The 26,727-nt window shown below is 41.5% G+C and overlaps 2 protein-coding genes across 5 annotated transcripts in view; one reads left to right on the top strand and one right to left on the bottom strand.

Annotated features, from left to right (window-relative positions):
* Nucleotides 1-3,022: 3,022 nt before the first annotated feature.
* tbx1 (T-box transcription factor 1) lies at nt 3,023-13,755 on the top strand. 2 transcript variants are annotated; one of them, XM_050051987.1, is made up of 8 exons: nt 3,023-3,659; nt 4,828-5,218; nt 7,776-7,877; nt 8,351-8,522; nt 9,610-9,765; nt 10,990-11,057; nt 11,673-11,773; nt 12,659-13,755. In XM_050051987.1, the coding sequence occupies exons 1-8, from the start codon at nt 3,476-3,478 to the stop codon at nt 13,039-13,041; spliced, it is 1,557 nt and encodes a 518-aa protein (XP_049907944.1). In that variant the 5' UTR covers nt 3,023-3,475; the 3' UTR covers nt 13,042-13,755. The 2 variants fall into 2 exon arrangements, with proteins under 2 accessions (XP_049907944.1, XP_049907945.1); XM_050051988.1 differs by having other exon boundaries at nt 3,024-3,659; nt 4,879-5,218; nt 12,659-13,754.
* A 5,551-nt stretch (nt 13,756-19,306) lies between these two features.
* gnb1l (guanine nucleotide binding protein (G protein), beta polypeptide 1-like) overlaps nt 19,307-26,727 on the bottom strand; it is a 29,135-nt gene continuing 21,714 nt past the window's right edge. For all 3 annotated transcript variants that reach the window (XM_050051977.1, XM_050051976.1, XM_050051978.1), the window contains one exon: nt 19,307-20,614. In XM_050051977.1, coding sequence (XP_049907934.1) covers nt 20,336-20,614 — 279 coding nt within the window. In that variant the 3' untranslated portion in view covers nt 19,307-20,335. The remainder of the gene's footprint in view (nt 20,615-26,727) is intronic.

Below are 26,727 nucleotides of genomic sequence, written 5' to 3'. Positions count from 1 at the left end.
CACAACAGGACACACAGGACCACACAGGCCTGTCCTGCAGAACATGAGCACCAGAAGCCTCCGAGTCTCATGTAAAAGGCAAAAGAGAGAAAACCAACAGCATGATGGATCTGTGTTCGTCACTGTATGATTAAAATGAGTCAAACACGCACAACTGCAACCAGACCGATGTTTTTTGTTTGTTTGTTATATATTTTTAAGCAGTCAAACAAGTCTATGCGCTAATTTAAGTGCGTAAAAGCGCGCGCCAAATGGCACCGATGGCCCACAGGTCCATTATTTGTCGGCCTCTGTCATTTTTGTGCAGTAGCCTGTCAGTTAACTTACTGTCTGACTGAGCTGTCCGAGGACAAGGGCACTGGTTCGGGGATACATAGTAATGGAAAGCTAAAATAACACGTGATAAGAGTGCATACTATTTTCTTCTGCGGGATAAAAGTATCCAGTAACATTTTACTCCTAAAAATAATTAATAGCTATGAAGTTCAGTGTGTACTTTCTGTTTTGCAGTTTTAATTTAGATATTAAGGGGGAAATAATGCCTGAAGCAAACTCCAAAAGCTGCAGTGAAGGCTTTGAACCCGGGAGTGCAAACTTATTTCGCGGAAGCACTAATTAACTACAGGGAAATAACATGTCGCAACTGATAATACTCACACCAGTAGGGCCAGCAGGCGCACAGGCACTTCAAGTACGTGTTGCCATTTTCATTAAGAGTGTTCTGCTGAAAATGAATTGCCAATTACATAAACTTTGAAAAGTTCAGCGGTAACTTAAGATAAACTTTTTCCTATTTACTAAATCCAAGGCGGTTCCTCTCGATATGAACTAAATGCTGGCCTAAAAATTCCAAATAATCTAAACATTTTATTACAGTAATCATGAGCCTCTATGATACGAATAATTATTTTCTAAAAACAAAGAAATATACAGTGATCTGATTTTAAATTGACAAAGCGCAGCAGCCACAAAGAGAGACATGACTGTACAGTGTGTTGACGCTGCTCTGCATCCATCAGTCAGTGAATGGAGAAAGGATGAAGCCGGTGATCAGGCCTGTATCCTTTAATCAGTGAGGGCTGCTCACACACTTTGCTCACTTTGTCTAGTTGTTGTCAGGTCTGGGTCGTACGTGCGGAACTCCTCGAGGTACAGTCTGCAGCACATGGAGTCAGGATATTTCAAATAAAGTCAAAGACGTGCGTAAAAACCACAAATAATAAAACTATTTTACTGGATTAAAATGCTTTTCCTGTAACAGCTGCTTGAATGCTATAACGAAAACCACTTTAATACTGTGGTAGAAAAAAAGTTATTTATGCGGCTATATAATTTTCTTGTTGTACTTGATATGTAAATTTACATTTTTCTTACACTTTATGGAAACTTTTGCCTCCTGTGGCACACTAGCAGGCTGTAGCTGCAGAGAATTTGTTTCTTTGCGTGATTCATCACTTACTCTCTCACACTTCTATGTGCTGAAATCGCCTGCATTCTTGTGCCTTTGAAGTTTTACAGTGTGCATTTTTCCACAGTGGATCAATTCATATTTTCATTTATTGTGAACTTTCCATTTGCATTCTGCCCTGGCACTTCCTCTACTTCCACAGCACTTGGATTAAATCTGCTGAGATATTTTTCGCGGGGTGAAATGAATCTTAATTGTTGTTAAACAAGTTTATTTTTTCCCGTTTACTATATCACCCAAAACTTAGTCTCTGTGTTCAGATGTGCAGTGTTGAATTCCTGTGCTGAGCTTTGGCCGCTGCTGAGGCCTGCGAGCGAATTCCAACACAGTCTCTTCCCATTTTGATCTGCTCCTGTATTTTGTCTGTTATCACCTGAGTATTTACAAAGGAGGCTTCCGACTTGGCAATGATGAAGTGAGTCGGTATCGATGGCATCATATCTGATAAAAAAAAAAGGCCGGCATACACTGGGAGGAATACATCACGTGGGCGACGGCTTACATTGGTTTGACTGCGCCACGCGTGATTTCTTTTATAGAGTAATCAGTGTGCAGAGGCCACATGGGAGTCTAAATTTTATCTATCTATCTATCTATCTATCTATCTATTTCCCAAACAACATATGCCAGTGGTTTATTTATGCTCGCTGCCTCCCATGGAGAAACATCCAAAACAAATAGACTTAATCCTCTAACTGCTTTATCCCATTAGAACCCCGCTGCAGCCTTCACGCTTAATTCAATGACTGCAGTGTAAATTAGAATATCCGGTCGCTATCGCAGCAGCTCCAGCAAAACACATCTTTGGTGGCTGCACATTAAAGCTGAACCTCGATAAGCTGAGAAGCAACGAGGCGATATTGGAGGCGCAAGGCGGAGAGGTCAAGTCCAGCTCCGGCCTGAAGTGCCACGTGTGTTTATTGCTCTGCCAGGAGAAATTTGTCTTTCTGTGTGTAGTAAGGTATACAAGAAGTAAGGAGCTGCGTAAATCTACAATAAAATGGCGTGAAACTACGCAATGTGGTGAACTGTTGTTAGGAAAGTACACAATTAAATAAGAGTGCAGGTAGATGGGAGGTGTAAATGAGAAAAACAACTTTTAATGTGGCTGGTGTCACCCAAATGAATTATTCCATACATAAAGTGAAATATCTGCGACTTTTCACTTAAATCCATCTCTTTGATCCATATATATTTTTTGCTTGAATTAAAAGCAATATTCTCATTTCTTTGTTTTACTTGATTTAGAGAACACACACAGATCTGAAACTGCTCTGTGTGAATGTGAATTAACTTCTATTCGTGTATGTTTTCCAACATGTTTAAAGCAAACTGTATTTTCAGAGTGAACCCTCGCGTAAAAGCCTTGCACTGCAGCCCCTGGTGTTCCAGGCAGACTCCGGGCAGGAGCAGCTCTATCTGGGCTTGGACAGCTAAAATATGCAAACGCATATATAGGCCCATAATTTACTGGAAAAGTGGCGCACTTTGAATCCGGACATTGCAATGACGTTGGAGTTGAATTCAAATGACTGACACTCTTATTGAAATAAAACATCCAGTGCAGAGCGCAGACACTTTTTTCCTAGTGGTGCTGGGGAGGCGTGGATCTCGCTCACTTTTGACATTCTCGTAGCAGTAGTCGCTTCTCCTCAAGGCAGAACTCAGATGACACCACCCCGCCACCGACCGGAGGAGAAACGAGGGAAGCTCTCTCTCTTTATTCTCCGCGGATGAACGATGTTTTGACACCAGGACTTGTTTAGGGGTTCATCTACTGAATCTGTGCACCGGGGAGCTTTTCGCGTCTTCGCAGCAGCCGTGGGAATACTTTAAGAACAGTCTACCCCAGACTCTTGCACCCACGGAGCGCCGGTGGCGGAATGTGAAAACCCCATTTTGGCGCATGTTCCTCTCTATTGTGCGCAGCCTTCTCCTGCTTTCTGCGCGGTTGGAAAGCGGAGGAGGAGGAGGAGGGACGGCTTTCCGCGACTCGTTCCCTTGCCTATGGACGACGGCGGTCCCCTCTCTCCAAAGGCTAATGCTTTCAGTATTGCCTCTCTGATTTCGGCTGCAGAGCAAGCAGGAAACGCCGCGTTTGACAAACAGAGCACCGGCCTGAACAAGCCAGACCTGCACAACCACAGTTCCTTTAAAATGCACTACAGCACTGTCACCCGGGAAATGGAAGGTAAATCAGTTTGTTGATGCCCATAGAGCTGCTGTAGCATGTCCGAATTTACACAACACATTGACATTTTCAAAACGCACAATTGAAAACAAAGCGCAAAACCACATATGGGTGCGTTGTTTTGAATGCATGAATGAAATAACTTTTAAAAGTAATTCTGACACAGTTGGCCCTGTATGGAAAAATAATGCAAAATCAGCCCTGGTGATCACCATCAGGGGAGACGAGTCTGAATACAAAGCAGTCAGAGTGGAAAAAAAGTTTCCCTTCCAAATCCCCAAAGCGCAGTACAAAGAGTCAATTTTAATTCGTGGACAGGATCACATACATTGAAAATGAAGCCAAGAGGAGGAGGGTTTACACGGGCACCCTGTGCGTAATGGTAAAAACAGACCATAATAAGCATATCCACTTCGGAGGGGGGGTTATCCATTCCGCAGATCTATTTGTCCAATAACAAGAAAGCAACAGTCACCTGCTGCTTGTTTGTTTGTTCATGCAAATCAATGTGTGTTTACCTTGTAAACCGTTTACACTCCACTCTGCCGGCCAGATCCTCTATTGTTTGCTAACGGGGGTGATGTGGGCGATACCCTTATCCAAAAGTTAAATGGGTGCCGGAAAGACCATTAAAAAGGGGCGCACTTCTCTGTCAATCAGTCTCGTCCCAAGGCGAGGAAAAGGCACATTACCTGCAGTTCCTTATCTAAATAGAAATAAGAACCGGTTTTATCGCAAAGGGGAGGCCCTCTGCGTCAGATAAGAGAGGAGACTGGGTTGCAGTGTAACACACTGCAGCAGTGCACAACAGAGGCCGCTCAGAGCGCAATCGATCCGCAGCACAAACTCAATCACACGCACCCGAAGCTCGTTTTTGGTGAAAAGTTCAGAGATTTTACACGAGCACCGCCGTTTTTGGAAACATTTCGTCACCATTCGGACGTTCGCTATTTTAGATCAGGCAGACTGTAGCATGCTGGCAGTGGATGCAACCTCAGGGATTACTGAGCAGCCGAGACGGAAACTTTTAAACCAAAAGGGGTGTATTTGTGCGTGACATCTTCATCTGGAGATCACCGAATCCTGCTTCTGTTTTTACTGTCTGTGTTATAATCGACTTACAGTGCACGGCATATTTAGTAAATCCAGTTTTTTGGGATGATTTCAGCCATATCCAGTCCGTGGCTGACGCAGCTGTCCCATTTTTGCGATGTTGCAGCCTTCACGACGAGCAGCTTGAGCAGCCTCAACACGCCGGGGGGCTACCACCTCTCTCCGTCCCCCGGGGACCCCTACAGCCAACATGAGTCCCACTTCGAGCCCTGCCCGGCCGCCCAGCACAACTACAACTACCCGGGGACTAACCCGGGCCAGGCCCCGCCGAGTGACAGCGGGACTCCCAACTGTTCCTCATCGTCCGCCAACTCCACACCGAACGGCAAAACTATAGTGAAGAAGAACCCCAAAGTGGCCAACATTAACGTCCAGCTGGAGATGAAAGCTTTATGGGACGAATTTAATCAGCTGGGGACGGAGATGATCGTCACCAAGGCTGGCAGGTGAGCACGAATGGGCCAGAGGCTGCAGAGTTTCTGTCCTCCTTACGCACATTTGTGTAGACCGGACAAATAATACACAGTAGATATGCCTTATCCTAACAAATGATTTTATTTAATATCCTGCCTTAAAGGAAGAACCGTGTCATCAAAAGACGTTTTTGTAAAATATAAATATTTTTAACATTTATGCTGAGGACGCAAATAAAATATGTAGGATAGATATTTATATTTATTTTTATTTGACAGAAGATTCCAATGCAAATAGCAACCACCAAATGGGATTTCATGAAGAAAAAAAATAGGATTAATTGTTTTCTTCTGGAGTTCATAATGAACCATTTTTGTTTTTTTTTTGTTTTTGTTNGGATAGATATTTATATTTATTTTTATTTGACAGAAGATTCCAATGCAAATAGCAACCACCAAATGGGATTTCATGAAAAAAAAAATATAGGATTAATTGTTTTCTTCTGGAGTTCATAATGAACCATTTTTGTTTTTTTGTTTTTTTTTGTTTTTGTTTTTTTAACTTTTCGTTTTTCAGTTGTATTTTGTTTTCCTTCGACTTTAAATGACACATTTTTGGGTCCATACTGGTACAAGCGTAAAGCATTGCAACAGTTATCATTAAGCATAATGCATGTTGCATATAAAGCCCTCAAATGCTTATCTATTTGATAAATTAAAGTATGAACACATAGGACTATTTGGCTTTATAAAATATATTTCATTAAAAGCTGTGTAGGTGAGCAGTGGTGGAGATGTTTTAAAGACGAGGTCAAACACATGGAGGCTTGTAGGTGGATGTGCGTGCTGTGTTTTGTGTGTGTGTATGTGTCAGCTGTAAACACCACGTTGATGGGATCCTGCTGCGTTTTATAGATCCAATAAGGATAACTGTGGCTCTCGGCTGCTTTCCTTCACCGCCAGACTCAATTTTACGCACCGCTGTTTTACGGAACATTATGGTCTTTAATCTATGGGAGTCTTTAAGTGCAGGTGAAGGAAGATCAGCTCCTATGTAGCTGATTATAGTGTTGCAGTCTTGTTTTTGTTCGGGCCTCAGCACGTGTTTATTACTTTTCTTATTTCCTCATTACAGAAGTGTCTGTCTGCGTCCCTCCCTTTCCTGTAGTCTCACAAAAATCTGTTGTGGTTACATAAATTGCATGAAGACAAAAATCTGCTTTAGATTTGGCTATTAATTAAAAAAAAAAAAGAATATGTCAAGAAATCTGATTGATCGATTTTGCCCTTTTAATTTGCAGATTTTAAACAAATTTAAAGTGGCCATTTTTTATTCAGAATTTAGACTTTATCCTGTCATCTGCGTGGATCTGTAGGCAGGACAATATTCTCACCAGCGCTGACCTCTGACCCCTTTGGAGAGCCAGTAAAACATTACACTAATATTCAGTATGCTATTATTTTCAGCTAGTAATTATGGCGCGTAAAAGCGTCTCCAAATGCCGTCCTGGTGTTTTCTGTATTATAGGCCTAATATAAAGAGGCATGATATAATTGATTTAATCCTGAAAGTGAGGCTGGAGTCCCCCCGCTCCGCGCTGTCTGACAGGAGAAAGGAGATCTGCAGCAGAGCACTTTAGAAGCTCCTTCAGCCTCACCTAGCCACAACACTGACGTTAATTGAGCGTTGATTTTAGGATCCCTTTCACTGACTCGGCGGATTACTCAACTTTCAACCCTTTTTCTTGAGGGATATGGATCTGCCCTGCAAAGTAACCTATGAGGTGGAGGAAAAAATAAATGTTTGTGGTCATGGGTGCAGACTCAGCCGCTGCATCTATAGAACCAAAACTAACAGCAAAACTTCCACAAGCGATTCAATCTTGAATTCTGGGGCTCAGAGTAAAAAAGTGTTTGTTAATAAATGAATCCAGGTCACCATTATCTCAGCGTGCACAGACCAGTGCATCTTGTTTCTTTTTTTTCCACACAAGTAGGCTGCAGCTTTGGATATTTTTTCCTCTTAGTCCTATTGGTACAAACTTACAAACTAAATTTAAAAGTGAGCTCGATAAGTGCCACACCTCGCCTACCCAAATAACGTCTGCGCGTGTGTAAGTATTTCCACTACACGTGTGTAGGCCTTCGTGTGTCTGGAACTCATCAAAACAGTAGAAGAGAAGTTAAAGCGTCCTGCCAGAAGTTACAAACCCGGAGCTAAAAGGCAACAAACCCAAAGCTCAAATCAGAGGAGGGAGAGTTTTATCTGGTTACGCACGGCCTCAATCACGTCATTTCCAATAGCTCGAAGCTTCTGTCTTCTTGTTGCCTCAAGCACGGGCCAAATTAAGCTCTGTAGGCCTGGAGATGAATATCTCTGCAAACATGCTGGCTTTGTGAAAAATACTTTCGCAATATCATGTGTTGGCTCCTCTAACGAATTCCATATAATTCAAACACTTGATCACCACCGTTCACACCCACAGAGAGCACACACTTTTAGAAAATAGGACTTCAAAACTCACTGTGCAGCAATAGCAACATTTAAAAGCCTAGTTTTAACAGTTGCCTCGTGTTTCTTCTTTCACAGGAGAATGTTTCCAACTTTCCAAGTGAAAATATTTGGGATGGATCCCATGGCAGACTACATGCTCCTGATGGACTTCCTGCCTGTAGACGACAAACGTTACAGGTAACTTTTTTGGATGTCTTCAGACAACTGCAATACATATCTGTCACTACAGGGCTGTAAAACATTGTAATAGTCCGCAGGCCTTAACTGAGCTGCACGACACACACTTTGCCGTGTTAAAGCAAAAGAAAAAACACTAGTGTACATAAATATATGTAAGAATTGTCTTTGTATATATTTATTCTAATCTTTCCACTATGAACTGCTTATTCTCGTATTATTTTATTTTATTTTATTCTATTTCAAATTTATTTTATTTTATCTGCGAAATATATTGTGGTCTACAAGTTGGCATTACAGAGATATAGCCTACTCAATATCATATTGAATTATTGTAATTTTTAATAACCGCAGTTTGTGTCTTCATGTTAACACGTGCATAAAAAGTTTGCGCGCAGCAGACTTTTATTCAAATTAATAATGTCGGACAATGGGAGCGTTGTGTCTAATGAACTTTTTTTTCTATGTCTCAGGTATGCTTTCCACAGCTCCTCGTGGCTGGTTGCCGGTAAAGCTGACCCCGCCACACCGGGCAGGGTCCACTACCACCCGGACTCTCCGGCCAAAGGCGCCCAGTGGATGAAGCAGATTGTTTCCTTTGATAAACTCAAACTCACCAACAACCTGCTGGATGACAACGGCCATGTGAGTGCACGACTGGAAATAAAAATAAAGAAAATAAAAAACACTAACAGAAACTTAAGTAGGTTACCAAAGTCGTCCCGTACCAACAGCTTCAAAAAAAAAAATCACGATGCAAATAATTATAAAATATACAGTAATTTACTTGAGTGTAAGGATAGTACTGATGAGCATTATTTAGCACCAGAGTGTGAGATTAACCGACACATTAAGGGGTCACAGACATCATAAACTGGTGACTACATGAACTGTAAATTCACCATTTAGTCCCAGCAGAGAGGTTCCTACCATGAAGGAGAGATTGAGCAATTTTATTCGCCCTCACACTGATTGATACAAGTGATTTAAGAGTAATAAACCTTGATATTCTGACTAATAGTCAGATGATGCCAAATGCCTATTTTCAATCCACAGAAATGGCATTGCACATCAGGCTTTACTCCAAAAATGACGGCAAGGAAGTGGAATATTTCACCACTGGAAATTATTTCAGCCTTTCCCACATGATCTTCCACTGTGTCTGAGTGTTTCCGTGCATCGAGTTGTGAAATCAGAGAGAAAAAGGGAGATTTTCGATTTTCTGGGGGTGTATTTTAGCAAATAGTGAAAAGAGTGAAGCATGCAGGACTGCTGAATGGGACTGGGGATATTTTTGAAACGATTATTTAACGACTAATGCTCCGTGGCCTTTATTTATTTAGATAAATGTAACAGTTTCACATGACTGTAATCACACGCCTGCACATATATTGCGAGCGTCAGGTTATTTATGCATTTAATAACATTTACCAAACCAGTATATCCACAAATGTGTAACCTGGAAATGTTGGACAAGATTTTAATATTTATTCATTTGATTTTTTATATATACATATTGTATGATTAAATAGGTTTAAGTAACTGAATACTTCGTTTGGTCTTTGAGATATTTTATTGTATATTATTTTATTTTATCCAACCATTATTTATTTATACAGCCTCATAATATGATCATAAATAGTTTGACGTGTGGAATTATGCCTTCAATCTTTCAGTGTAATGTTGCATCATAATTCTATATGAGTGCTGATGAATCCTCTGGTTCTTACAGATCATCCTGAACTCCATGCACCGCTACCAGCCCAGGTTTCATGTGGTTTATGTGGACCCCCGCAAGGACAGCGAGAAATATGCCGAGGAGAATTACAAAACCTTTGTTTTTGAGGAAACCCGCTTCACGGCGGTCACAGCCTACCAGAACCACCGGGTAAGAAGCATTCATCACCTTGTGTGTGACCTGCATGGTACGATGTGCAGAAACTAACAGCAGCTATGCGGAATGTGACCTGATTGTAAAGGTATAAAAATAGGCTGTAACATAAGATGGACATTATGTTCAGACATTATGCGTGCAGCCGTGATACTTACTAACATTTGGTGGTCCTATGGTAAAGCCACGTTCAACTGAAATATTAATCAATTAATGGAGATTATAAACTCGTTTTTATGACTGCTACACTGTGCAAATGCATGAACTAAGTAATCAGTTGTGATCAGTTGTGTATAAGCCTACCACAGTCTCTTGCACCGCGCGCTTTTTGCGCGTGAATGTAGCCTCTGCTCTGCGCCACAACTGTGCTTCTTTTTTTTTCTGCGTCGCCCCTGCTCTGTTTTCCATCAGGATCGGCGTCTGTTCAGATTTACACATCTGTGCATTCAGTGCTTATTCAGAGCGACTCGTAACAAGTGAAACATTAGAATAAAATTCAGTTCCTATCAGTAATTTAGAAGTGAGTGAGAAGAGTGTGGGAGTCGGTGCATTATTGTTACTGTAATACTACCGTGGCCAAACGGTGATCGGTGGATGATGATGAAATCATTTTGTTCTAGTTGATGCTAAATGTGACAGATTTTCTAAAGTTTTAAGTACTTTTACATTTAAGCCCTCATAGCATCATCTAGTTGCAGTGGGTAATTTGTGACCTTTATAATGTGACTCATGAAATTGGGACAAAATGACCCAAAATAACAATTGAATTTAAAACGTTGTAAAATGATGATAATGATGGTTAGAATAGCTTACAGGTTATGATTATGGATATGTTTTTATAAGTGCTGCTGTGCCTGAATGGGAATTTACAAATGAGACCATATGCAGCTGTAAATGTTAGAAGAAAGCTCAAATAAATGTAGTCTACAACAATAAAAGCTCTGTATTAACCTGGCAGTTGTATGAATTTGCTGGCCATAGTCCTGCACAATATGCAACTGTTTACTCATATATTTTATTAAAAACAGCAGTGTGTTCAAATGGACTTTTTCAAAGACGGGGGATTTTCCATCTAAAATAGCCAGTCCATCATGCTCGTCTATCACTGCTGTGCTTTCTAATAAAAATCAAATGTGATGACTTATAGAAATGGAAATGACACTGTGTATGACTACTTTATGCAGCACTGAGGTTTATTTGATGTTGTGCTCTGGATTTCAGATCACACAGCTGAAGATAGCCAGCAATCCCTTTGCGAAGGGCTTCAGGGATTGTGACCCAGAGGACTGGTGAGTGTTTATACTCAAACAATACAGTCTCATTGGCATGACTCCACATGGTGTAAAATGTGCAACAGAGCCGGCCGGGCCAGAGAGCATTTGCAAAATAGTTTTGTTGTTTGTTTTATGTCACAGGTGCCAGATGGGTGGAGTCTGCTTCATTAAAACACACCTAAGTGAAGTTTAGAAACCACTGGATATTGTTTGAAAGTCAATCTGCTGTGTTTTTGTCATTGACAAATTACCAGACGCTCTTGTAATTATAACGATAAAGTAAACCCCACCCATCTAATATACTCTGGCTCAATGCAAATCCCAAATGCTGCTCATCCAGCTCTGCAAATGACTTTCTCCCTTCTCTTAAGAGCATTAACTGAAACATTAACGCTGATGTTTATAGGATATTTGATTATGTTATAGAACAGGACAATCTGAATCACGTAATGGGTGGCTTCACGTTTCATTCACTGTAAAATTGGGGGCCTGTCAATGTATAAATGCTCATTACATGCAACAGTGTAAACTCTTAAAATGTGCATTCATCATTTTAATATATAATAAAGAAATTGTGCCCTTGACATTCATTAAATGAGTATGTAACTGAATCCATTCTCCCTGCTCCAGGCCCAGGAATCACAGGCCAGGCTCTCTGCCAATAATGAGTGCCTTTGCCAGAACAAGAAACCCAATGTCATCTCCCCCTCAGCAGAACGGCACAGAGAAAGGTCTGCAGCTCGCTCTTTGTTTCATTTCAGAACTCACGCCTGCTATCAAACATGAAACACTGTCACACTAAGTTAGCCTTTAGAAAAAATGTTTTTCTTTCAACTGTTGGCATATTTCACCTTAATTTGGCTTAATTTTGTATCTTTAATTTAAGCACAGTGGTGCATTCACAGTGTCGGGCCAATACTGGCTTTTAATTAAACATCAAATATCAGCCACTCAATGTCACCCAGTGCCGACATGAAAGAGGTTCTTATGCTGTAACTGAGCCCAGCTTCCTCACACAGTAAAATCTGCAATGAAAACTAGACTTTCTTGACAAGATTATTTTATCCATGAGCTCCATAATAATAATTTCCGTTTCATCTTGGCTTAAAAAAGCTCCTTATATAGCTGAAGAAATTTTTTTACAATATTTTCTTTTGGGAAGCCCACGTTAAAATGTATTTTCCAACATTTTGAAATGCATAATTATATATGTATGAATATTTTTTAACAGTACCTTATGCTAATATTTACATTTTTCAGAATTTCAATGCAGACTTTTAGTATCAAGTGATCTTAACACTGCTGTCATGTTGCAAATATTTTAATAAATATGCATATTTTGGGGGTATTACATATGTGAAATGAGATTTATTATATGTCAGTGTACAGTGCAAAATGTTACTGGATCTAACCCAAAAGTACGGGTATTATTATGATTATGCCCATTTATAAACCTGTACTTGTCATAACCTATAGTTTGGACTGCAGAACACACACACACACACACACACACACACACACACACACACTTTAGGAAAATATACATAACCTGCTGGTACAAAGTATGCACAACACACTGGCTAGCTCTGACTGTTCTCATGTCTCATCCTGCACAGAGGACAGTAGGCGGGAGTACGAGCGAGACCCTAGCGTCACGCCCATACACGCCGACCCGGCTCACCAACTGATGTCCCGCGTCCTCAGCCCTGCCTTGCCTGTCCCGGGAGGCCTCCACGCAGTCCCACTCACCAGTGGCCGACCCAGCCCTCCCCACGACCTTCGGGCAGACCCCCACGGTCTACCCCCGGACACCCTGCACCACCACCCTTATAAGTACCCCACCACCTATGAACACTACCTGGGAGCTAAGACCAGGCCATCGCCCTATCCTTTACCCAGTATCAGAGGACACACGTACCACCACCACATGAACCCAGCCACAGCTAACATGTACTCAGCCACAAGTGGCCCCTCTAACTATGACTACGGGCCCAGATAATGACTGCTGTCCTCCAGGGCCAACGGCGCTGAGCACTGTGGGAATGGAAACAGGCAGGAAAGGCAACACAGTCCTGTCTATTGATGGCTTACGCAACCTGAGGGGTGCGTTCACGGGCTGAAACTCTGCTGGATAAACCCTGCCGTATTTATTTAAAGGAAATGCATCTCTGCGTTAAGCAGAGGCACCTGCTTGGAGTCCTTGAAGAGGTCAGCTTTGACCTTTGAACCTAAATGGCAATAGCTCCACACCAGGGCACCTCCTACCTGAGCGGTGCAGACATTGAGCCAGCAAACAGAGGAGACAGGTGGGACCTCTCCTTAACATGGACAATACCTTTGATCACAGACTGGAATTGAATTCTTTTTTTGTGTTGGATGCACTTTTTGATTTGCCTTGTTTTTATTGCTTTCAAAAAAGCCATATGTTATATAGTCCATCAACCTCCTAGGTAGACGAGATGTTTGCATGTTGAGCTCATCAGAGAGGGTGTCGAAACACATCCAAATGTTTTTGTTTGAGGAAAAAAAAAGAAATACGAGATTTGATTTTGAAACGTTCTGAACATCTTGAGCCGCTCTGAGAAGCTTGTACCATGGCACTGACTTGCAGCAATTCAAAGTAAATAAATGAAGCAGAAAAACTGTTCTGTATCTGTAAAATAAACATTAAATTCTTGTAATTCATAAAAAAATCCTGTCTTTGAGCAGATCTTCCATTCAAAGCTCTGTCGGCTGGTGTCAGCTGAAGGGGGAGGGTTAAAAAAAGCTTACCTCACTGATAGCATTGTTCTGGTTTCTCCGACCGGATTTGCCCTGTTGAATTGGGTTGGTACGTCCTGCAGTTATTGGTCAGGATTTGGCGGCTGTCTAAACATTAGACCGCACTATAGGTCAAATGTTGAAATCTGCACCTGGTTCTATGAAAAAAAGCATATACGTACACACACATAAATACACTCATTATTAGGTGTAGATTTCAGGGTGTGGGGCACGTGGGAGACATGTGCCCCTCAATACTTAGAACAAGTGCAAAAACATTTAAGTAGTACAGGATTTTTATTTTTGACAGAATAAACACATTTACACCATACATTAATGCAGAAAAGAAACAAACTGGTGCCCAAAAATTCACCAGAATGCAGGAAATGTAGTTTTTCATGCTCAAAATTTTGAGGCGGTGGACCCCAAAACCCTGCATTTCATTTGTGTCCCTGCAGTGTTGAAAATGAGACCTATTCCCTTACACTTTTTGACCATACTTCCTACTTCTACACACACTTCCCTCTTAGTTTCGATGAACCAATTTAAGTAGCTGTGGTCACACTATAGACTGCAATTTTGTGTTAACATGTGTAGCAACAGGCCATTAAAATCTCTATTGCTGCAGTAAAAGACTTCAAAGATTTTTTTATCGAGAAAAAAAAAAAAAACAGTGAGTGCTTAAAACTATTTGGGGATCTTAATAATTGTATGTAATTGAAATATGAGTTATTGGACATTTAACAGGCATTTATTATCATACATTTGTGATAAAAAATTTATATAATAAAAGTTCAGAAACTTGTGTTTTCAAAAACTTCCTGCCAAAAAAATAGGACCCCATGTCATCATGTCACACAAACTAAAGAGACAACAATTACATTTCCCCTCTCCCCACAAGGATATCATTGCTCACATTTAATGGGACAGTTGGCTGATATTTTAAGAATGTCACCGTCTCCTATCTGTGCAGCCATTTCCACCTCCTATTTGAAGTTGTATGAGGAATGCTTTGTTGTCAAGGTTAATCTCGTTGGGAAAAAAAGTCTGCTGTGGGATTTGTGCCTGTCACGATACAAAGGGAAACGCATCCTAATGATTCATTTCAATAATGTATTTTTTCTCCTTGAACTGTGCTGCCACTGAGAGGAGAGTAGGAGGAAGAGGATGCCCGAGGGCTCCTGACCTCTGACTGTTTAATGGCGTGTAAAGGTGTCAAAGGTTAAATAATGTTTCCACTCATTTAAACGCGACTAATTGGTTGTGGAATTGTTTTTGTTTATTTGGGTGGCGACTAAAGCTTTTACTTTACATCGGAAACATTAGCTGCGTAGTTACTGTTTTACATTTTGTATTTCATTGGCTGGTTCTCTCTCTCCAACAGGCTGTCAGGTAACTTAATAAAATGGTGTTTCTCACGTCGAGTCATAATTAGGCCAAATAACGAATAATACAAATATAATTGTATTTCTTTTTTAATGCGGTACTCGCCTACTCAGTGTCTTCGGTGTTTCGTGTCCCGGTGTACTCTGGTCAGCAAGCCGCCTGGTGTGCACCGTCGCCGGCCTGCAGGTGCTGAGGATCAGCCAGCCGGAAGTCCGGAAGCACCGCGAGACCAAAATTCGGGTTAACTCGTGCACCGCCGGGGCTCGTGGGGGTTGGGAAAGGGTGACACTCGAGGAAAGATGGGTTAAAAGTCGATATGTGGACTAAAGTTAGGTTTCACACCCCAGAGGAAACATCAATGAGACTGCTAATGCACATTGTAGGCCTATTTAGTCGGCTACAAGATAACTGTCAACCGCAGTTAGGAAACAACCGAGAGTTATATCAGTAACAGTCATTTAATTAAATTCATAGTGATTAATACTAGTGGGCTACAAATTATTATGGACATGATTTCCACCAATATAGGTAGGTCAAAAAGTATCATACTTAAACTGTGACCCGGGTTTAAATGCATTATTACTCCCAGTTCTGTGGCTACTAGTGAGAATTCAATATATTCAAAACAATTATCCACTGAGTTGCAGTGGCTGACTGGTAAATCATTATACAAGTTAATAAACAGCACAGTGCGGTTACAATAAAGCAGTTGTGAAGGAAGTATTCAGATCCTGTAATTGGGTAAAAAAAAAAAAAAAATAGTAATATTGCAACATAAAAATGTTCCACTATAGCTCTGCAATGAAAATGAAATTTGAGTGAAGGTATTATTAACAAAATATATTTAATGTATCAAAAGTACTTAGAAAAATGCCCCCTGAGAGACTTATTCTATCATATTGAATTATTATAACTGAGTCAAAGTGGACCTAGTTTTAACTACAGCTTGGGTACTTTAATTAAATTTAAATGTTATAACAATGTATTGTTTACATGCTAGTCTTGCATGTTCAATCTCATCTGTAAACAAACTAATAGTTGCCTCTGAAGTGACGTTAAAAAGGTAAGAGAAGTGCAAAGCAGAATTGAATTCAAGTACTTAAATAAAGTAGGTTAGAAGTATCTTATATTTGTATACATAAAGAAACAGTCTTCTCCTTTCTTCTCACCGCCTGCGCTGAGTTGTACAATTTTGAATGAAACCATATCCAGCGATGAAAATGTTCTTCACATGTTGCACTCTTTAATAAATAGTGTCCCTGGTGTCATATGCATCAGTCTGGGGAGACTTGACATTGAAGCCTGAGGCCGCCCTCATTTTGTAACCCTGCCCTGCAGCCTGAAGGAGCCTGTAGGAGCCTATTCAAGTAAGCACACAGGAGATTCTTTGCCTCTGGCACATTAATGAAGCTTAGCTCTACTGAATTTAAATGAAAAAAGATTATATAAATAGGCTGAGATTACAGATGTGACAAATCCTTGCAAACTTTCAAAGTGGCAATCAGAGAAATTGCGCCTACTAGAGGACATATAATGAACTGCACCTCAATACCAACTAGTATTGTCAGTGTGGTGCCTGTATTGGAAAATATTTTCCACCTTACATTTCTACACATGCACCTTAATAGGCTCTGGCATGTTTTCAACAGGCCTAGGCCATTTTCAAGCACAATACTTTCATGTACCCTTCATTTCACACAGAGGAAAAGAGCAAGCTGCTTAAGCCCAGTTACATTCATGTACCCAGATGTCTCAGGCTCCAGGAGCAACGGTGCCAAGGACTTGCCAGTGAAGTATGAAGAGGCAGAGGATGGATGATAATGCAACCTGAGGCATCATTTGACACTCACCTGCATCTGGAACATCTGTTATGACGGGCCCGTGCTGAACCTTGCCTCCCTGCCCACCGTATCTGGGGACAGTTATTAAAAACAAGCCAGGTAAACCAATCAGAGTCCTCCACATAAACAACAGAACACGTGGTTCACATTTCCCCCCTGTGGCCTCTCAGCTAATACAAAAGGTATTACGGTTTATGGTGTGCATGAGGCTGCTGATGGACATTTTATGCAGAACATCAAAATACATCACTGCAGCTGGGCAAGAGCCGTGATACATTTGTATTAGGTCACATTTGAAAAAATAAATAAAACCAACTTGCCCGTGAGGCGGAACATTAGTTTTGGCTTTTACAGAAGGAATTATTTTCTTCAAATCATTCCTTTTTCTATATTTATGTTTTCTAGAGAATCAGGCTCATTTTGACGTCTTCTATGTCCATAAACACACCTAAAGGCTGAGGCAGTGACAGCATCAACCACAGACACACTCACATACCAACACACAACCCACCGGATTATGTCCTATCCCAAAGCCAGGTTGACCTCTGACCTTCAAGGCCAAGGAAGACACACGTTAGGTGATAAGTGAAGCACTGGGCCTATTGTGCAGACGGTCTCCCTGTCCATTTATTGACTTCCTAAATGATCCATTATGAAGTGATTTACGAGGTCCACCACCACCCCACCAGGCACTTCTAAGGCAGGTGGGTTGCCGTCTGCTCCATTCAGCAAACATCTGCACCAATGGACCGAGCATTTGATTTATCAGAGAATGGACGGAAGCTGCCCCACGCCATTGCTGGTGTTTGTTCAAAGCCAACAGGAGAGTTAGGAAGCTGTTATGAATGCAAGATGTCACCAGTGGGGTCAGACACAAAAGGTATAGATGGAGCTCTGCAGGGAACAAGGAAAACATGCCATTAAAACCAGGCACTCGGAAAAAGAAGCAAAATAAAGATTTTATGCCACGTTTTTTTAAAATGATGTCAAAGGGTTTTCAGCAAGCACAAACACAACTCATCAAGAACATTACTTTGGAAACAAGCAAGAAAACCCACCAAAAATAGCAGCTCCATACTTTTTTCAATGACAGTAGCGTCACGGTAAGGCAGCCTGTCTTGCAAATGACCTCGTCTTTCCTCCGTTCACTAATGATTCGTGGCCATAATGCTCGCCTGGCTCTTTGATTTCTCAGGCCTTTCCTGTACAGCACGATGAGCTTCTCAACTTGGGGTCATCCCAGGAGACAAAGCCTTTATGAAGCAGAACGTCAAGCGTTTGAAGCCCTGGCCCCTGGCCTCTCTGCACAGTGTTGTAACACATGAGCTCCCATGCTGCTCATTGACTCACAGAGATATTATTAGAGACAGTAGACAGAAAAACAACACCTCTCTATTTTCTCTGGGACTTTCACAACAGGACCCTTGGCCTTGTTCATGACAAATGTCCATTTGTAAAAAAGACATCTGTATTTACAATTGCATGTAAAGAAAATGCAGAATCAATTGTCTTATTTTAAAAATGCAAATGCTGCCGATTCCTCTTAGAGACAACATTAAAGTTTTGTTTTTTTTAATTGTTTGAAATTCTTGAACATGATGGTTACATTGATGTAGATTTCCACTGTTTTTCTTCATCCATTTTAATTTTCAAAGAGGTAATACTTATAAAGAAAATCAGCTTATAAACAGATAATGCTGACCAAGGAGAACATCTGCAGATCAGCGGCTTCACTAAACCATCAGCCGTCCCTTCTTTATGTGCCTGCTGTGATTAACCTTGTTTGACAAATACAGCTCAGGTCAGGCTGGAGGGCTTGTGTGTTAAGCTAAGACCTGCTAGAATAACAACACAAGATTACATAGCTGCTCAGGTGCGACCTATGCATCAAATTCAGGTCCACTGGAGCAAATCTCCAATCAGGTAAGTCAATACAATCACATAGCCGCACAGAGCATCACACAAAGAGCTTCAGCAAACAGTGGGCCAAAAATGACAGCTAATTCCTAAGTAACTATTTGAAATATATCAGATATTTAAACTGGCCCTACATTTTAAGCTAGACTGGGCTGGCCCAAGAAGTTCTGACAGAAACATACAGGTGTATATATTTGTATACACAATAGAAGTCTAGTCTTATCATAGAAAATGTGCACTATGCCAGACACATGCAGTGTAAAAAATGCATGAATAGAAGAACCAAACCCAGAGTTATCAAGGCTTTGCAGTTACTATAAATACTGAGTCATATATTTCAGACATTAAATGTAGACACTGTTTGAAAAATTATATTTGGATTTATTACAGGAAAACAGTATGATAAGTTGGTAGTTACCAATACAGTTTCAGTTCATATGAGAACAAAATAAAATCCGTTCTAGGGTCCAATGTGTAGGATTTATAGAGATGTATTAGCCAAAATGGTATATAACGTTCATAACTATGCTTTCATCAGTTACCATCAGTTTCATCACCTGAAAATAAGAATTGTGTTTTCGTTACCTTAGAACGAGCCGTATAAATCAATATATGAAACAGGGCCTCTTTCGCGGAGTCCGCCATGTTGTTTCTACAGAAGCCCAGAGTAGACAAACAAAATATGGCACTAGATAGGGCCATTTGTGTTTTCACGCCGGCCACCATATTTCTACTAAATGCGTGGCATACAGGGGAAGTTTCAGTTGGTTGCAAACCTATGACCTCACCACTAGATCTCACTAAATCCAACACACTAGACCTTTAGGGTGAATGCTGAGCAGCATGTTTGGTCAGTGTCTTCTTCATGAACCCTTTAGCAGGATGCAGCATTAACTGTATTCAGTCAAATTAGGTTATTAAGAAACTGACAGGGCTCATTGTCTGGGATGAACATGTCAAACTCAGTCTCCATGCAAATGCTACTGTTTTTAAAAATATAAACAACTGACCCCAACAGTGTAGGTGGCATATCACTGTATGTCTCGTGTTTTAATACTGTATCTTTCTTGCTCTTAAGAGCAAAGGGGGAGACAGTTGGTCTGAAGATTGAAAGCGGCCCCATGTAATGACATGATTCATGCCAAAGCAATTAACTAGCTGTAGTTATTTATGGGCGCTGCTTCCACTTGCAAAATTGCTTGACACTAGATGGCAAAGTCAATGCAGGAACTCGATATCAAGAGACAATATCTATATGAACATAATACACAGTCTATTTGTCCAGTTATCAAAACATGGCACTGGAATATTACTGAATTACTGGCTACAGACACCACCTGGGGTCACACCAACATCAGTAGTAAAGTCCATATTTCCTCCCAGAGACGGTCAGCCAGTGTCAGCTCCCTCGTTGTACACTGACCACAGGCTGATCCGCTGGTCCTTGGATCCAGCAGCCAGCAGTCTTTGTCTGGGGTCCTGGTGGTCAGAGAAGGCCACGCTTAGCACCATGTCAGTGTGGTACTGAAGCACTGCCAGTGGTCGCAGCTTCTTCCACCCAAATACCCGTACCCGATGGTCCCAGCCGGCCGAGGCCAGAAGCTTCCCGTCGCCCCTGATACACAGCTGGGAAACCCCAGGGTTGACCAGCGTCACACAGTCCTGGAGCTGTTAAACCACAAAGGAAGAAAGGGATCTTAGCATTTCTTTGCAGTTAGAACAATGTACCAATCACACATGCTGAAACAACTTTACATGTATTGTAAACACTTTGCAAAGATCGAGGGTGCTGGGTAGCCGTTTCTTTATGGTAATTTTTAGAGAAACCGAAAACCATATCCTATAGTTTATGCAAATAAGGAGAAAAAAATCAGACAAACTAATTAGGTCAGTAAGTCGATTAATCACTGCCGTCTAGGAAAGCGAGGCCAAGACAAACACCAACAGGGAGAGACTATCAGCTGATCTGATGACTGAGGTCCAAGTGTAAGGCTGGATGTCTGTCGAACCTGGCTGGAGACTCCTGGGACTCAATCATCGGCCATAAAACATTACGGCACGAGGGCCGTGAGCAGATCTCTCTGCGTCCCAGTATTTGGTTTGGAGTTAGGGGAGGCCTATTCTGGAAGCGGGGCTTGAGTTACCTTTGTCGCAGTTTGCAAGAAAGAGAGAGACCATCTCGCTGAAATGCTTGTTTGCAGAGGCCTTGTTGCTTTAAGCGCCGCTGATGAATTACATTCGCACTGAAAGGTCTGGTCAGTGGCAGAAGAGACACGATAAATATACTGTTGTAACGTCTGCCTGCTAAAGATTAGCCACAGCTCCCTTCCCCTGTGATCTACAGTGTCCAAGGACTGTATCAATCTCTCTAAAGGGGCAACATTCTGACATATTATAATGAATGGCGGCTAAGATCACTATCTAAAGGGCCTGCTGTGGTGGGCATTCCTCAGGAGCGAACGTGCTCTTCCTGCGGACCAGGGATCTCTCCTGGACCTGTAGATGGGACGCAAACATCTGGAAATGGGAGCTGAAATCAAACTGGACAGCGTATAATTGACTTCATAAGCTGTGTCTAAGGAGACTAATGGCCTTGGATGGGAGGAGATGGTGGAGAATTTATCTGCATGCTCCTGTTCCGGGCAGGAACCATCCACAAGCTGCATGTGGAAGATATAAGCCAGGTACTCATAGCCCAAGTGGATAAAGTGGAATGCAAGGCAGAGAGTGAGCGGGAAGGAATGTCATTGATCAAAACGGCGCAAGAAAGCTAAGTTCAGAACAGGCAGTGATGTGATTTCTTTTTTTTTGTTTGTTTGTTTAGCGAACCGTCACTGCTGGTACCACGAATGCAAGAGAGAGTGTGACTGGTTAGACCAAACAAGCCAGATACACTGATACAAAGAAACCTGGGGGGTGAAAGATTGTTTGGAGCTTTGTTATTACCTCAAGAAGTTGGTATGCCCCTACCGCTCTCCATCTGGTCTGCATTAGAGGCCTGATAATGATGGGTTAAAGTGTCTGTTTTTGTTTGTTTTGCTTCCCATAGTTTGTGTCGAGAAAAGGCATTTGTTTCATTAAAGGGTCAACTGTAAGCAGTAAATGGCTAATGATGTAGTAATGGTCATTCAGCAGGGCTGGTGAATTGTTTTTACTTTCTACAGTCTGAGAAAGTAGAGAGAAAAGCGATGAGGAAAAAAAAAGTCGTCCTGAGCGATAATCTAAAATTAATGGTGCTCATGTGCAGCCATGGCAGTTCCTGAGCTGTCACTGATCAGTGTTTACTCTGTGATTTCATGTGGAAGTGGCGCTTGACAATATTAGTGCTGAAATGACTGGTTGATTAATTCATTAATTGTTTCACTCAATTTATCAAGTTAAAAACTACAAATATGTTGGTCCTGCTGCTGTGTTCTGTTTTATATAAATGAAAACTGAGATCTTTAAGATTGTTAGTTGGACGAAAAAAATACATTTGAATTTATCATCTAGAAAACTGTAATCTTGTTGCTATTAACTTTTTATGGACGAATCCATCAATTAATCACAAAAATAATGACCAGATTAATCATTACATCATAAAAATAAATTTTAGTTGCTGCCCAAGTAGCATCAGTTATAGTCATATATCTTATGTGCCCATGTTTTAATTAACATTGTAGCAGAAGACATACATTGGATATATTATATTGGATACGGTATAATGATAAAAATATCAATTAGTTGATTAACAGAAAACAGCTATTTATTAACCCATTAATCATTTGTCATTGTTTCTAAAGTAATAGTTTGAGAGTTTGGACATAGCCAGGCTACAAACAAGCAAAGAATTCATATTTTGGACTTTCCATGAGAGAAAACTAGCAATCTCAAGTTGCACGTTCATGGAGGGATTATTGAACTTTCATATCAGGCACAAGCCTAGGGGCCAAAAGTGTCAGAGGCCCTCCTGGCCTTTACTTGCAAAATGTCACTGAAATGGACATGTACCAGGGAAAGACTCAAACTGACCACAAAGCGATGCAAAGGAACTGCAAAGAGACACAAAACGACCAAAAGAGACACAAAATGACCCCAAAGAGATACAAAATAAAACCATTAGAAGATGCATAACGGCTACTAAGGGAGGCAAAATAACAACAACAAAGAGGAAAAACAACCACAAACTCTGTGCGTCTTGCTCCTATGTGAGAGAGGTGGTGGGGCCCATTGTCTCATAATCTGCTCAAGGTCACATTGGGCTCTGGGAAAAAAAGACGATAATTTTTATGGACTAAATGACAAATCAAGTCACTGAGAAAACAATCAGCAGATTAATGGGTAATAAAAATGACAATTATTTGCAGCCCATGAATGTTATTTCTCTGTGTTCGGATAACTCTTATTTATTTTTAAAAAGGAAATTGTTTAACCTGCGCTGTCATTTTAATTCCATGTTCTCCAGCAGCAGCATTGTTGATCTTGCTGTCAGGCTACACCACGGCTGAATGAACACCTAGAAATCACAGCTGACTTAAGCACTGCCATTTACCAGGTCTAAATCTGTAATGAAATCCATTGGCTCTAACCGGGGAGTCTTGGCTCATTTTATCTGACACCCCATTTTTCTTTCCCTTGCTTCCTTACTATCTCATCAGAGACAGAATCCGTCTTTGGGCCTCATCATTTTTTTTTGTTTGAACACTCCTTCCTGGCCTGTGTTACAGCATGCAGACACACACAGAGCAGGCTCGCTGTCTAAACGCCAGCTTTTTCAGCTGTCAGGAGGCTACCAGCTCTGCTCAGCAGCTGGGCCCACTAGACTCTATGTGGCCTACAACAGATCCAACACAAACTCACACTTCGGGATCCTCTTTTGTAGTATCTCATCGACAGAGGAGACGTTCAAAAGGAGCGTCCACTTGGCAGGTCTCACTCAAGCCTCGCTCCACTTTTTTCCCCGTCTTTCCCCCTCAGTCTTGGCACGGATTTTGGCGTTCACGCTCGTCTACTGAAACGTCCCATCATCGCTCACTCACTCGAGCCTAGCGGCTGGGAGGCTTTTCGCAGGTATTTCTGACACACCCTGTCCCTGAATCACATTCAGCAGCGGGGAGATTACAGCCTTTTGTCACCTTGCCTGTCAGAGCCTGGCTCCGGCTGACAGGAGATGGATGTGTCAAACAGCTGAGCAGTCCCATTCAGAAAAATAGAGGGGAGGGGGGCTCAGTAAAGAGTGCCATAATTTTTATGACAGCAGCTCATACATATATCAGTCCAATAGCAGACTGAAGTTGGGCCTGAGATGACCTGAATCATAAGTCAGGTCACATCAGGGTTGGCTGCAAGAAATCACAGAAGACTGAAGTTACTAAAGGGGGGTGCAAAGGAGAGAGTGGGGATATTTTTACACTGTGGTGAAGATGAGGGGCAGGAGTTCCACCTGTAGACAACTGTCATCAGTCTCAGAAATAGCTTGCTGTCAGCTACGCTTGATTTACACTGCTAATCTCCCTCCGTCTATGCCTGCTCTCTCTTTCTCCAGTCCATGACCTCTGTCTTTTTCTTTCTCCTGGAAGAACACGTCACTGCACTTGTCAATACATTTGAGTGGCCGCCTAAATATATGTCCATCTGGCTTAACAGCTTGTAAACCCTAACGCTCACACCCTCATACTCCTCACCCTGACACATTCCCAAAAATGTATGCTGGAAAGAAAGGAGAAAAAAAGGTTGATGATGCCTCATTACTATGAAAAGATATCAGGCTGGCCAGGTCAAACAGCAGATAAAGGCCTCTGGGAGCCATGTGTAATACATTAACCTCCATTCCTAAGGCTATCTGTCTTTATCCGGCCTTGATAAGCTCACTTCACAGCCTTTCAGCCTCACTAAATCATAACTGCACTGCGTTGTGTCACATTCAGTTTCCCCTCCATTTCACAAAAAGCATCCATCTTCCTTGCCAGCCAGTTGCACCATACTCTTATGATATTGCAGGGGTAATTTGTGGGAAGTGGGATGCTGTGGCACTTATAGCCTCCTCAGCCTTTATTGCAGCCTCCCACTGTGAACTACTGTTCCCTTTACTGCAGATGTGTTTTTTGTTTGGTTAAGGGGCCTCCGAGGTTTTGATATTTTTATTACCTCTCACGGGTCGTCCGTCAGGACCCGGGGCCCAGGTCCGCCACCCGGCAGGTCCTCCCGCCCCCTTACTGCTGCCACACAAAAATACTTTTGTGGGAAGAACTGAGGATAGCTGTCTGGACGTCACACTGAGCTGCACTTCAGGATAATTTAAAAGCCCCTGTTGGATCTTTTCCCTCTCCTTGTGCTTTTTTCCTGTCATCCTCATCCTGGGTTACATGCTGAATCAATATTTTGTTGCTTGAGCAAAATAAACCAAATAACCACTCTCCTCCTGTTTTTGGGATATTGAATCAAATCCTTTGTAATGTTTTTCTAGACGCATTTTCGGGGTGAAAAAAAAATCAGGCTTTGCAAATATTTCTAATTCAAGCATTCATTTGTAAAAAGCCTCGGAAAGAATAATACCCCTTCACTGTGCTGGAGTGTACTATATCAGCCTCAGGTTCCTTTCTGCTCTGATTCATGGGGGTTGGCTGCAAAATAGGAGCATTCCCTTTTGCTCATGAAATCAAGAGAAAATATAGCTTCAAATGAGGCGTGAAGTCTCTGAAGCGTTGGCTGTTACGTAAAATGAATTATGGTACAAATTTGACGTGTCTCTTTTGGTGTGGCAGAAGATGCTCTGGCATGGGTTGTAGTGTAAAGTTTATCATGTGTGCAAGAACCTGCATGTACTGTGTTTAACAGTATCCCAGACAAGAGGAATGTTGTTGAATTCAAACTGCTAAATTAGGTCCATAAACATGAATTTTCCTGTTTTGTTGATGCATTTTTTTTAAATCAAGAACTATATATTATCCAGACCTAATGTGTGACTATGTGTTATTGTGTGTGTGGGTGGTTTCAGTCCAGAGTGACAGCTTCAGCCCGGCCCTTGGCCCCTGGCCCTGCCAACGCTGTGTAACCAGCAGCTGATTTATGGCCCCTGGAGCCCTACTGAGCCTCTTCCTCTCTGGCCCCTGATGTTTTCTAAGAGAGCCTGGAGAGAGGCAACTCTCCTCTCCTCCCATCTCCACCAATACCTTATAATAAGTCATGGCATTTAGCTGGCTCACTTGTGTAACAGTTGGTTTGCAGGTTGGTAGGTTCAGGACAATAACCAGGGACACTTCAGCAGGCCACATGGACATAATAATGGTTACTCTACCACGGTAACTTATACCCCAGAGGGTACTTCTGCAGTTGCCAAGGCATACTTAGAAAGATAGTAGAATAACCTCTATGTCTAATTTGAAAAAACAGCAGTAACTTGAGGAAAAAAAAAAAAATACTTATGCATCCACATATGCAGTCAGCTGTAATACCTGAGTGCTTCATATTGCGATCAACAATGCAAGTAAAGTAGTTAGGAAGTGAGGAGAGAAGTCTGAACAGTAAGCTAAATGTAACGGATAAACTGTTACAAAAGTTAGCGTAAGGCAATGAATAAAAGGTTGAAATGCTTAGCTTAAACTAACAGATAAATGGTTGAAATTGTTAGCCCAAAGTAACGGACAATTGGTAAAAAAAAAAAAAAAAAGCCCATTTAAAGTAACGAATAAACAGTTAAAAGGTTGGCTTAACGTAACTGATAAATAGTTAAAATAGTTGCTTAATAATGAGAGATAAAACGCTTAAAAAGTTAGCTTGAGGTCATGGAGAAACAGTGAAAA

This window comes from Epinephelus moara, chromosome 8, assembly GCF_006386435.1.
Source record: "Epinephelus moara isolate mb chromosome 8, YSFRI_EMoa_1.0, whole genome shotgun sequence".
Lineage (NCBI taxonomy): Eukaryota > Metazoa > Chordata > Actinopteri > Perciformes > Serranidae > Epinephelus > Epinephelus moara.
Note: the sequence above shows the minus strand (reverse complement) of the source record. Positions and strands in the feature narration are given on the sequence as shown.

What these genes read in the sequence shown, in the direction of transcription:
- tbx1 (XM_050051987.1), top strand. Translation starts at nt 3,476, where the DNA reads ATGGACGACGGCGGTCCCCTCTCTCCAAAGGCTAATGCTTTCAGTATT. An exon ending in GTAGACGACAAACGTTACAG is followed by an intron (nt 7,878 to 8,350) that starts GTAACTTTTTTG and finishes TCTATGTCTCAG; the next exon opens with GTATGCTTTCCACAGCTCCT. An exon ending in TGCTGGATGACAACGGCCAT is followed by an intron (nt 8,523 to 9,609) that starts GTGAGTGCACGA and finishes TGGTTCTTACAG; the next exon opens with ATCATCCTGAACTCCATGCA.